The following is a 13568-nucleotide window of genomic DNA, read 5'->3' as shown; positions in this document are numbered from 1 at the left end:
TTTAGATTGCTAAACATTAACTCGTGGCTTGAGCGCTATGTGGTCTACATGTAATATCATTAAATGGCTGCATATTTCCCAAATTTCATTTCCCCTTTTCCAGAGCAACGTTTCCCTCCGGGGTGTTGCGCTTGTGGACGAGACAATTAGACTTAATTGTACGTGCTCCTTCAGTCTTTGCAGCTGCACCTTTCCAATTGGGACACACCTGGTGCAGATCCTCATGCCTCCTTGCAGGACGCCGGCTCGAGTGAAGAATGTTGACGTCTTTGTTCACGCAGCGCTGCAGAATGAAGCAGACTTCCTGTGTGTTGTTCCTCGCCGTGACAGGTAGTGTACATTGTTTTCTGTTTCTCTTAAAGTTAGGGCTACAATTACGTCCGGCTTAGACTGACGGTTTAGTTACTTCCTCAGATAGAAGTTTTATACAATTGGCCTACCTGTGAGAAATGTACATTTTCTAATTCACACATCTGACCTTAAGATTGACCTTTTATGGTAAAAATCTCAAATGTGTTTGTGCTGATTTGCTACTCAAATAAGAGCTGCTGAGGGTTTCCCGAGCTAACATTGAACATTTGGGTTGTTTTTTTTTAAAAAAATAAATAAAATAAAAATACTTTTATTGCAGCTTTAAAATGAATAAATAAATAAATAAAATGCTTGAAAGATATTTTGTTCAATTTCCTGTAAAAAACGTTTTTTTGCATTTTAAAAAAAAACATTTTCTTCTTTTACATTTGATTAAATACAGCTTTTTTTTTCTTGTAACATTATCGCGAAAAAAAACAACTTTTTAGTTAAGTGTAAGTTAAGTACGTTTTTTTTTTTTTTTTAATGACTTTTCACCCCCTAATTTTCTTCCTTTTTAAGTAAACCCATCTTGTTGATGCGTCACTTCGCGTACTAAGTGCCCATGCAGTGCAAACAAATTGTCCCATTCCACCACCACACGTCACGTGGGGCTCTTGCTGTGGTTTCGTCGCGGAGCGAATCCTCCGGGGAGGTCCGGCCCAGCGTGGCGCCGATCCGCATCGCCTTCCCTCGCCCCGGCGGCTCAACCGGGCGCTGGCGGCGAGCGGCCAAACCCAAAAAGTGTGGTGAGGTCACCGGCTTTGATGAGGATGAAGGTCTGAGAAAGCGAGAGTAGACAGACTGGCTCTTCATCCTCATCTGGAGCCTCACCAGAAAAGACTTCATGTATTTTATATTTTATACAGAGCTGCTGTACGAGTGGAAATCTTTTTTAGTTTCTGTCGAGGTCCTCATATAAAGGTCTGAGCCTGGACTCAGCCAGTCTGCCTGCAGGCTAGTCGTGCCTCCAAATTGATTCTTCACGGAGATCGAAAGGTTTTCACTTGGGGGCCAGGCACCAATGTTTTCATTAACCGGATTAATGGCAGCAAAAGCCCCTCGACACGGACACAAGCTGCCAAGCAAAGGCTTAAACTTTTCATATTTCAAATATGTATACAATATACATTGCTAGTCTTGCATTTCTTCTGAATTGTTTCCCAAAATCCAGCTTAGTTTCTGTTTACTTAAGGGACAAAAGCTTTTTTTTAAAATACAATACATTTTTTCTTTTTGTTCATCTTTTTTCTGTTTACTTGACAGATAAAATATTTTAAAAATTCAAAATATTTTTTCTTTTAACAATGTTTATCTTTTTTTCTGTTAGCGTGTCATCTCTGTGACCCCAAAAGAGGGCTCAACAGGAGCCTCCTTTATAAGAGCTAAAATATTATTTTTGTTCAATTATTTTTTTTCCCAGCAGCTTAGTGGGATAAGTGTGGTATGTGGGACTCTTGATTTAACCTACATTAAAGTGAGAACATTCCTTTTTCCCGTAAATCCTCGTCTTGGGCGTTCTGAGCAGGTGAAAACAAACGTTGGATTTACTCGGGTTCGCTACTGTCGGCTTCTGAGCGGCTCTGATTAAAAAAGACAAAACTTGTCTTCTCCTTGCTTCGAATCAATGTACCAGCCCACCCCAAGCACGACGTGCTGCTCAGGTTTCCCAGACCCCCTTCGTGCCCCCACCTCGGTCATGAAGCAGAGGTCACATAGGAGAGAAGGCAACGAAAGGGCGCACCGGTGTGATTTATGGCCCCACGCCGGTACGGGATACCAACAACTGGATAGCTCCTGATACCCAAAACCCTTTTGCCAAAGTCGGGAGTAAACTTATAGCCAATTGGAATGGACTTAAGCCCTTTTTTTTTTTTTTTTTTTATTCTCTGCTGATCGTCTGAAATATTGCATTGTCCATGTGTGAGTGATTCATCTGTCGGATTTTTTTTTTTGGGGGGGGGAATCTTTGACACAAGTGCTTAAATAAGCGTTCTCGTTGTACCTTGCACTCACTTGTCAGTTGTTTGGTCTGCTTCATATCAAGCCTGCTGGTCAAGGTCTGAGTTTATAGCCAAAACAGCATTTTTTTTTTTTTTTTAACCAATATCGAAAATTTGGGTTTTAATTCTCATGTTCGCTTTAAAGAAATGTCGCTAATGGGGTAGCTAACAAAAAAAAATATAGAAGTTATCTAGTATCAAGTTTAATACGGAATCCATTCTAACCCTGACACACATTATGATGACGATTCGGAGAAAAGGAGGCGAGGGGAAAAAAATGCGACTGAAAAGCAAAGGCACAGTTTAAGGCCACTTGGACGTATGGAAACTGAGCTGTTGCATGTGTGCCCGCCTGAAAGTGGAACATGACAAATGGATCCCAGAGGCTTTTCTCATTAGTCTTCATAATTGGGTCAGGTAGTTGGTCTTTGGGCCCCCTGCGGAGGTTTTACGTGAATGAAAACCCACTTCGGCATCCTGGCGTGGTTAACCGCGTACTTTGTAGATTTTATAGGGTATTTCTGTTCCCTGTGACTTTGCTTGCTCAGCACTGCCCGATCATGTCCATCCCTACAATTATACGTTGGGAATTGTCCTCTGCCAGCTGGTGTCTTGTTTATTTCAAGGCAGCAGAAAAGATGGAGGGGGGGGGGGGGCAAACCCAAAACATGAGCATGTGTTTAAAGCTTGTCCTGTGAATCCAAAACAGGATGTCTCACAGCGGGCCCTGCGCTCAGTGAGGCTGACATAGGAGGCTAATTGTCTTGCTGCTATTTGAAAAGATGGAAGGAGGTTGATGTTTTCTGTCCTTAAAAAAAAAATGTGTGTGAGCAGAGTACAAACCCAGATCTTTGGATTCTTAAAAGCTCTTCAAAAAAAACTTAAAAGGGTCCCAGATAACGACTTAATGGATACTTTATATCAAAAACCTGTAAAAAGTTATCATAAACCACAAAAATGCTTTCTGGTCTGAGTGGGATCTGATTTTAATCTTGATAATTAATTTAATGACAATTTTTTGACTGCCCACACAATATTTACTTTTTTATATGCTACTTAGTGTCCAAAGGTGTTCCCCAAGGATTGGTACTAGGCCCCTTTTCTGTTACATTACTCAAAACAACACAGAGAAACAGTTGAAATCAGTCATTATTTGTATTTATTTGCCATGTGTATGATACAGATCTCTTTGGAGTAAAAAAAAAAAAGTCTTTCATGTACAAAATCACAAAAACATGAGCCATTTTGTAAACACGCAACCAAAAGTAGGTCCAGTTGAAGGAGTGTGCCTTGGAGATGATTAATGACACTAAAGCTATCAAGGTTTCCGAGTCATTCCGTTAATTTATCGCATTAGTCAACATACGTTGAATGACCCTCGAGTCTGCATTTGGCCCGTACCATAGAAGTGAGCTATCCGTAGAGCTGGTCAGTGATGAATGAAGTGAGGTAGAATCTGTGGTTTTAGCTTTGAGGCTTTACCGCCACATGCAGCTCATCACTGAACAGCTTACATCTTGATTGTCTTTTTGTTTTAAGCCACTTTCACACTAACGTCAATAAGTTGAAGGTACCAATGAAGGATGAGGAAGTTGACTTCCACAACACTTGCATCAAAACTATTTTCATCCAGGATTTCGGCAACCTACACTTTGACTTGACTTTTAAATGGTGACCATAATCTATTGAAAGCTGACTAGAAGAAACAGTTTGGTGTTCGTAGTACTTTTCACAGGTTCTCTTAGTGGTAATCAATAGTGTCACAAGCAACTATCAGGACAGTGTATATAAAAATAAAGTAGAATAAACCCCCTAGAAAGGAGAAAAAGTTATATCTTTATCACCTCGTTCTCCGTCCATTTCAGTACATGAACAACCCCACAGGGGAGTCTGGCAAGTTTGTTCGAACGCCTGCGTTTAATAATAATAATAAAAAAGAAGCTCTGAATTAAAACTGACATTTTTGAATGAGGTACTCATGGTTCACTTTGCGCAGCTTTTCTCCAATAATTTAGTTCACAAAATCCGTGCTGTCATTATTAGCATGCAATTATAGCTATGTGCCCTCAAAAAATAGTTCAGAATCCAGTTCTGTTTAGGATTGTATATCTGGAATCAGTCCATTTGCAGATGATCCATAAATAGTTTGATCCATTGAGTCATTTGGGGAAAAAATCTTTTTCAAGAATCAACCGCCACATTACTGACGTAAACAATGTGCTAAATGAAATATAGTCCTCGAGATCAAACCGTAGACTCTTTGGGTCCTTCCCGAGCGGCATTCTTGCACCCGTAGAGCCACTTGATAACCCGAGCGTTCCTCTCGATGATGGACACGCCAGTGGGTGGCTGCTCGGCCAGCTCCTCCTGAAACAACCCGTCCCCAGAGTGGCGGGAGAACTCGCTGGGCTCTGTACCGCCGTCGCCGGCAACGCTGCGAAGAGCCAGCGAAAGGGTGTCTATGGAGCTGGCGCCTGACGGGAAATTGTCCCGGCCGAGGCGCTCAATCAGATCGGCATCCAGGCCGCAAAAGTCAAAGAACTGCTCCTGTTCAGACCAGGCTACAGAGCAGCGGAGATGCAGGTCCGATTTGGAACGACGCAACACCCCAAACTTGCTCCCACATGACGAATGCTGCGGTATCACCCTTCTCCACGGATCGTTGTCGTCTATGCCTTCATCTATGGTATCTTCAGATCCATCATTGATCTGATCTGTTGTAGAGCCCAACCCCGGGCTGGTGATGGAGCCAGGGCTATGTTCCTGGTCTGTTCTGCTGGATCTCCTGCTCCCTGGCCCACCATCCGTCATATCCTTATCATTAGTCCATGACATGCGGGAGTCTCCATCCCGCGAGGGTGCTTTCTCCTCGCCGATGACCATTTTATGGACTCCCCCGCCAGTCTTGTCCCTCATGGAGCCCTGGAAGAGGCGGCGGACGAAGCTGTAACCTTTCAGCTCCACACTGCCGTTCTCGCCATTGGGACTCTTGCACTCTTTCTTCTGCCGGTAGATGACGAGCGAGTCGGGTCTCATCATGCGTTTGCCGGTGCTCCTGCGGAGGACGGGTGCACTGTGCGGGGCCACCGGGGTGGTGAATCCGTGTGCTCTGGGGCTGGGGAGCTTCCTATTGTTGATGACGTTTTTATGAGCCTCCATGTCAATGGAAGACAGTTGATTCTCCTTTCTGGAATCGTCGTTTTCATTTTCATCCCTGGAGGTAAAAGATCCGGACAGAGTGGAGAAGGGGGTGCCGGATAAACGGCGAGGAGGGAGTTGGGGAGAGGCAAAAGCCCTCCGAGTTGGTGGCGGGGTGGCGCACGGCACCAACACTGGTTCCTGTTTGGTGTTGATGACCTGCTGGCTCTTGACATACTTAGCCTTGTCTGCTTCCAGCCTCTCTACGGCACTAATCGCTCGACCGTGGTTCCCGCCGTCGATCTGCCGCCGCAAGTACTCTGGACCCTTGTTGAGGAGCCGAAGGGGGGACGGTGACCCGATGGGGGTCAACGGCTTCATGATGATTCCACAGGATAGGAAAGCCCTCCAAACTGTGCAGTCGCTGGTTCAACACGTGAGTTTCATTCCTTGAAATTGGAGGGTAGCATTTGAGGAAACCACAGCGTTTAAGTTTGGTGTCTCTTTTTGCGGAGGGGGGTAATCTTAGCGCTTAGGTTAATTGATATCCAGTATGTACACAGTCCTTTGGATAGGTGGGCGGCTCTTTTAGTGTCAGAAAGCGAGACACTCCCTGGCCACAGCGTAGCCCAAATAGCAGGCGGGGTTGCTCTTTGAAAAGTCGGCTTCTTTGCCTCCCTCGATTCACTTGCACCCGGCACCGGGCAACTCGACACGTAGCCTGACAGATGGGCCAATGTTTTTCGCCGTGGCCTCACCTGTGTGGACCCTGGGGAGGCACAAGGAAAGAGAGAGGAGGTTTTAGTCGTTTGACAGAGCAGATGGCAGACGCTGCTATTGTTGCCTGTGCGTATTTAAAGCAGGTGGGAGTTGCATGGCCTCAAGATGCCAACCTGACACATGTCACTCATACAATGTGTGTGACCTTTTACACACTTGGCTAAAATGTCCTCAAATAAACATGGAAAGAGATAAAAAAAAAATAACAAGAAACAATAAATATTTTATAGTGCTAGTTACCAGGTTCTGTTTTGAAATGACGAAACCACTACAAACATAGCAGAAGGACATTCCGGGCTGCGTGAACGAGGCGGGATCGAATCACGCCACATGTTTATTACGGGCATATTTATGGACAACTCAGCATGTGTCTGTATTTAGTGTGTGGTCATGAGTGGATCGGAGTGACAATGAGATGTCTGCTAAAAGACAGACACTGTGTGTTTGTTGTCTAGCTAGCATCCTATCAAATGTTATTTTAGCCTTTTTCCTGTGGGTGTGAAACAATGAAAATGACATAGTCAGTCAGTTGTAAACTTCTTTTTCAAAATTACACAAGCGTTAAAAAGCGAGATATGTAAAAAAAAAAGTGAGATACATTACTAATTTTTTTTTTTTTTTTTAAGAATTGGATACATTTTAATATTTGAATGACCAAATATGACTTAAAACCAACCTTTTGATACTACAAAATATATTTTTTTCAGGTTTTGTCAATACTAACAGGCCACCTTTTTGCTTTCACGTGACCTTTTAGCTCGTACGGCTTCCACATCACAAACGACATACGGCTATAAATTCTCTGTGGTCCGACAACCTGGTGGTTACGATTTTCTCCAGATGTCAAGCTTCTAGCCCTGACGAAGTCCTTGTTTAAGAGTAGGAAAAACATATAGAAAAAGAAAATGTGACCGCTGAGTGGAGCTATTTAATTGAATTGTGTTTACCAAGAGATTAGCGGCTTCTGTAGTTTACAGCTTTCACCAACAACAATATTGGCTGTTCTTGACAGAGGATAAAGAATATATGCCTCTGAGTATTGTATGTCTGGTTCAGTCTGTTTGTGTTCAAATGTCACAATAATCTGACTATGAAAGAATTAAATTGCTGATATTTCATTTAAAGGCCAAAAGGCCCAGCCCTACGACTGAGAACAAACAAACTCTAAAGAGCAACAAACTGTCTCGTCAGATGTTGTGCAAGCGCATTCTAATCTCCATTCTGCCAGGCGGGCTGGCTCTCGCCCCACAGGAGTTTAGAGGCTTAGCGGGAACGACCCCATGCTGGCGAAAGCAGAAACAGATGTTTAGCGTCGCACAGCATGGAGATTCTCCACGTAGACCTGACGCTGCTTTTTAATCACTAGGGAAAGGACTGTTGTGTAATCAACACAGTAAAACAGTTACAAATGGCATGATTACTAGGTGACGTATAAAAATGTGTCTCTGGAGAGAAATGTGGAATTAACATCACAGAGTCAATATTTGATCTAGTTCCTAAAATGTGTCTGAGACAGACTTTCTGAATTGTGTCCCACGGTGACAGCACAGTTTGGCTAATTTGCATAATCCTGCCTCTAAATGGTTGGGCCATAGTTTTTGTATATACTATTATTACAATCTTATGGAGGGCTATCTTTATTATTTGAAAAAAAAAATTTGCATGCGTCATGAGGCGAATGAAAGCGTCATCAGTGCCGTCCCCGAGAGGTAAACACAAGATAAGAGAGCCTTGGACCACCTTGATGAAAGCACTGAGCGCCGCTCACCTGTCAAAAACATCTGGAGACAGACTCGGCAACGCTTGTGCGCGCCATGCTTACGCTCATAAACCACAAAATGTATCAAGACGGTGACAAAAGCACCTTTTTGGTTTTAAAGCTTCTAAACAAATAGAGAGGGGCTTTGTTGACATTAGTAATGGGTCACAACAAGTCGGCTTGGTTGTTCAGCCTCATTAGTCGGGGAGGGGCAACACGGCTGCCATAAAACCTAAGACGTCAACTCCTGTCTCTCTTCCCCCCCCTCCCTTCCAAAAAAGACAAAGAAAGCAGACAATATTGTAAATCTTCTGGGTATTATCGCGTCTGAGCTGGTGGTTGCTAATGACTTTCTCTGGTGACCTCCACAATTTGACACCCCCCACCAACAACACCCCACCCTTGCCAACCCCACCCTTAAGACACTCCCTTACCACAAATGGACAAGGGTCCTTAACCGGCTTGCTTTTGTCATTCAAAGACAAAGACGAGCACTAGAGACAGGACAGTGACTGACTACGAACTGATGAGCCCCGCTCCCTTCCAATCAATGTATTCTTTTGTGATATTATCTATCCATTTAGCAAGTATTAATTCTTTATTATTTTTCTGGATTAATAATGTATATTAACAATATAAAATATCTTCATGATCATGACGAGATAGATTTTTGTGCAGATTCTGAAAACTTGACATAAATATCAGCAGTGGTACGTATCACGACACTGACCCGGAATCAGCTTGATATCAAGTCCTGACCAAACAATGTTGTTTAAGCTTGTGACCGGAACTTTTTTGTTATTTGACACAAATTTGTTGGGTAACTATGTCACTTAGTCGTTTTTATTGGACTGTCCTCGATGAACCCCATCGAGCACTGGTTGGTTGCTAGAGAATCGATAGTGGCCCATTTAAAGTATGTAGCAAACCAGCAGGGGGTCAAAACTAGATGGTGGGGGGCTTTTTTGAGCTGACCTCACGTTTGAGGTCACGACACAGCTGGAGCAAACGGCCTGCTCACCAAAGCTCCCGAGTGCTTGCTAACCTTTGGACCATTTGCGTTGTCGTCACGTTTGGTCACCGCACCGAATCTCCTGACGTGCTTGAACGCGACGCTTCTGTCCATCATCAGGGTTGTTTCGCTTTTGAAGACGTTGCAATTTGGGGTCGGCGGGTGGCCGACTTGACACCCCGTGCGACTTGAGCGACCCTCTTAGCACCTCGTTAAAAAACACATCTGCTTTGGACGTTTTGACTTTCTGGATTATTTTTGACTTTTTTCCTTTCACTTTGCAGGTTATTTCTAGTCTGTTCTCTTTTGTTTATATCTATCGTGCAAGGCGTCTGTTATCCTTCCCAAGTGGCTCGGAACAATCCCATTACATGACAAGCATGAATCTCCAGCAAACCTTCTCCATGTCACCTCACTTCTGTTGTTTTTTCGGGCCGGCCGCCACGTGCACGCCGCCGTTAACCTCTGTTGAACCCGCCAGCTGTCTCGTCTCGTTACGCGTCGGCCAACCTGCTTCCCGACAAACGCGCCCGGCGGACCCACCCCACCTTCCTCCTCCTCCTCCTCCTGTCAGAATCACACGACAACATCCGGCTGAGGCCCGGCGACGTCGTCACGGTTGAGCGAAGTGTGACGAGGATGTGAGCACGCAGGTTCGCAGCTGTCAGACGCACTCTCGGGATGGCGGTCTGTCAGGTCCGTCAGGTCCGCTTTAGATGATTTGAGAGCCGGCCGTAAATAATTGATGGAATCATACGTCCGCCGAGGCTGCTGATGTAACAAATGTGACGAGAGCGATGATGACAGTCGAGTCGACGCGCTTCCGAAGTTAGACGGGAACATTTGGGGCAGATTTGGACGTCTGCTAGGCATAGGAAGAAGCAGCTTGTGCGGATTTTTCCTGAACATTTGTTGCTTAACTGCTGTAGCTCTGGCCACTGCAGTTTTATACTCCACAATCTCCACTTGGTTGCACGCTCCATTTACTTGCTGCCCTTAATCTCCGCTTGGATGAAATCACTGAAATACATGTTCATTCCAACTGAGTCATGATTTTTGCTTTTTGTGATGGCCCCTTAAAGATACAGTCACATCTGCTTCATGGACAAAAGTATTGGAACACAGCTCTTAATCAATTTCACCTAAAATGTAACAACCCAATCTTTTTGCCTAACATAGAGGCCTTTTTTGTTTTTTGTGAGGAAGTTCCCAGGCAGTCCAACAAGCAAAAAAGTCAAATTAGAAGGTAGGAGGGGTCCACATCTGATGTTCCTGCTCCGGCTGTGGATGCAAAGCTTGTTCGAGGGTTGTAGGGGTAATGATGTCATTAGTGGGGGTACGTTGCCCCTCTAATTAGAAACGTAAGCACAACTGGAGGGGGGTCCTTACATGCAGAAAGATGAAACAGCTTTGAAGGTGATGTATATGCGATGCTAGTACATGCCTGTGATAAGAAACACGTGCAGCGGTCGGCGTGAAACAATCAATCAGGTTGTTGCCTCCGCCACGCAGTCTCAAGAACCATACGGCCAAATGTTGGCAAAAATAGCTGTTGAAAATGGATGGCCACTCCTGTAATAATATATTAAGTCATGAAAATATAAAGTGATGCTTGTTTGATGTTACCAGGTTACGGATTGCACCATTTTTATATTTTATGGCCGGAGGTTGGGGCCGTTTCATCCCGCTTGGAGGCGAATGACGAGCGGGCTCGGGAACAGATGAAGGCTTTGGCCTCGGGGCAAATCGCGCTTGACGGAGGTAATAACACACTCGGAGACACAACCGAGCGTTACTATCGCTCACAAGATCCAACAAGCTGCCATACATCACCTGCATAACTGGCACACGATAAAGGAAAAAGTTGAATGACGATTGGATTAGTCATGCTGGATGACGTCACCATTAGATCACTCTCCTTTCCATGCACTTGGGAAAGTAATTTAAAATTAATCGGGAATTATAAAGTAACAGGAAAGTCGGTATTCATTGGCTTTGGCCTTTTCCAAAAATCAATCATTAAATGTCCTCAGCGGGGATTGTGCGGGTGAATGTTTACAACCCACGTGCGCTCTGTTTAGTCTACTCGGGACGTCGTTTACCTGTCTGCCGGTCAAACTGATTCACTAATTATTTTTACTGAATAGGTGAAGTAGCATGTCTCTCGAGACTTTATTTCAGCAAGCATCTAAGGACTGAAGAATTTGGTTGATCCAAAAGTTAAGATAAAGTTTTCGTGTATTAACAATGATGAACCTCTTGTTACACTTGTACAACTGACAAATACATGCAATTTATTATTTTAATGACTTTTTCATTGTCACAATTTGACCCTAAAGCACTTTGCAATAAGCAAGTTTGCAATATGCACTAGCAAGGTTTTTTTTAAATACATTTTGAATGATTAATAATCAATGTAATCGACCTTAAAGTTTATCCAAACATTTGCATAAAAATGATAATCAGTGTTAAAGTTATGTTTGAAAGGGTTCATTTGCAAATCTGCTGCGACTACAAGTGTGTGCATGACTGTTGAAATGTCAAGAGTGGAAAAAAAAATCTCAAAATTAACATTTACTTGGCACTTACCTATGTTGGCTTGGTAATCCGCTCTTGTTTTGATCCAATGCAAAAAATGTCGTGACGCTGTCTTGCTGTGTCAGACAGACGCTTCTCTTGCGTGGACGTCGTGTGCAATGAGGCAGCGTGGGGAGAGAGTCGTGCTACATACAAGGAGCAGGCGGGAGGGGGGGGGGGGGAGAGAAGGAGAGAGAGAGAGAGAGAGAGAGAGAGAGAGAGAGAGAGAGAGAGAGAGAGAGAGAGAGAGAGAGAGAGATAGAAAAGCTGCGGGGGTTGGGCAGGTATGCGTGCGTGCGTGTGTGCGTGCGTATGCACGAGTGTGTGTGCGTGCGTGCGTGCGTGTGTGTGTGTGTGCGTGTGTGTGTGTGTGCGTGTGTTGTGTGTGCGTAAACTGACTCCCACGTGTAGCTGAGGTAATAGCGGGTGACGTGACGTGCAAGATAAACATGACACCGAGTGTAGACCAACAGTTAAAAAATTAATTTGGGAATAATACACAATAATTTAATGATTATGGTCATGAGTGATAATTAACGTTAGGTAATAATGAAGTTGAGATCACCCTAATGATTGGGGCCTAATCAATTACAAAGGTGAGTTAGGGGCTGCATGAAATATTATTATTCTTCCTGGGGCGGCATAACAGAAAGTAATTGAGAAGCACTGCCCTCATCAATTATAAAGTATTATATGATTGTTAAATAATGTAATAATACACTACAGATGTTGAGTTCCACCCAGAAATTTAAAAGAGGAAAAGTGTGACGATAACCATAGAACAGGAAAGTGCCTAACTGCCCTTACTCATAATGACCGAGCTAACCAAATGTCAATTGAATTCACATAATTAATATGACCTAGCAGATGCTAACAAGTAGCATGTAGCTTCGGGGCATGAGTAGAATAAGAACGACCAGTGTCTGGGTGATGTTTTTTCCTCTTCCAAGCACTCCATGATTAACTTTGTTCTAAAAGAAAAGACTGATTAAGGACTTGCTTGATAAAGGAAGGCTACATTACAGATGCGCTTCACTTGTGATGATAATTCGCTGATTGAGTGATTATCTCCACTGATACGGTTTGATTGATTGATTTGATCCTATTGGAGTGTTTCACACCTCATCATTAGTGGACATAATTGAATTTTCTGTCATTAATCTTTATATGGGTTATTTTACAGTGATCATCACATGACTCTCACTTTTCGCCATTTTGTTTTTGTGCTTAGCTCATCCTTTCCTTCCTCAGCTATCACACCAAGGTTTTTTTTTTTTTTTTGACGTGGGGTTGGTGGGAGGAAGAGATAAAGCAGGGATCCACACCTGTTTTTCATTCCCAAGTTCATCACTCACGACAGGCAGATGAGTGAGAAGACACAGGGCAAAACATTTGGAAGTATTTTTCCCCATAATATAAACGGACTCCAAAACAGAACCATGTTAAAGCCATACATAACGGATTTAGTAAAGAAGTCAATTATATTGATAGAGTATGTTAAAAAAAACCAATTACAGCTGAAACAAAGTGCTGAACATAAATAAAAAGCAAACATACGCATAGCCAAAAAGAAGCTTTATTGGAGCGCCAGCAGGTCAACAGCGGTGTGTGCTGTTGACAAATGACATGTCTCAGAATAGAACTTCCTGTTTGGTTGAGGCTCCAGTCACGCCTCATTTGGGGGTCACCGCCAAACGGGAGAAATGTGCTCCGCTTGATCTGCCTCTCTGCCGACCTCTAACCCTTCGCCCCCCCCTCCCAACTGGAGGAAATCACGCTTCCTGCTGAGTTTAGTTGCGTAGTTCTTCGCTGGTGGCGAGGTTAGCAGGTGGCTCACGCTTCCCGGTGACAGTTTGCAGTTCTTGGCGCCGTGTCGACACGTGGCGCTAATCCTCTAATAGTTGCCAAAGATCACGGCATAGAATAGAGAACATGTCTCCCCATTGTG

General features: G+C 43.8%; 1 protein-coding gene across 1 annotated transcript; it reads right to left on the bottom strand.

Annotated features, from left to right (window-relative positions):
- Positions 1–3490: 3490 nt before the first annotated feature.
- On the bottom strand, positions 3491–11780 carry fam110d (family with sequence similarity 110 member D). Its single transcript, XM_049730565.1, has 2 exons — positions 11633–11780; positions 3491–6261 (listed from the first exon to the last, which is right to left on the bottom strand). The coding sequence occupies exon 2, from the start codon at positions 5871–5873 to the stop codon at positions 4599–4601; it is 1275 nt and encodes a 424-aa protein (XP_049586522.1). The 5' UTR covers positions 5874–6261; positions 11633–11780; the 3' UTR covers positions 3491–4598.
- Positions 11781–13568: the final 1788 nt, after the last annotated feature.

The sequence above is a fragment of the Syngnathus scovelli genome, chromosome 9 (genome assembly GCF_024217435.2).
Source record: "Syngnathus scovelli strain Florida chromosome 9, RoL_Ssco_1.2, whole genome shotgun sequence".
In the NCBI taxonomy this organism is placed as follows: domain Eukaryota; kingdom Metazoa; phylum Chordata; class Actinopteri; order Syngnathiformes; family Syngnathidae; genus Syngnathus; species Syngnathus scovelli.
Note: the sequence above shows the minus strand (reverse complement) of the source record. Positions and strands in the feature narration are given on the sequence as shown.

Coding starts and splice junctions, on each gene's coding strand:
- fam110d (XM_049730565.1), bottom strand. CDS start 5,873: ATGAAGCCGTTGACCCCCATCGGGTCACCGTCCCCCCTTCGGCTCCTC.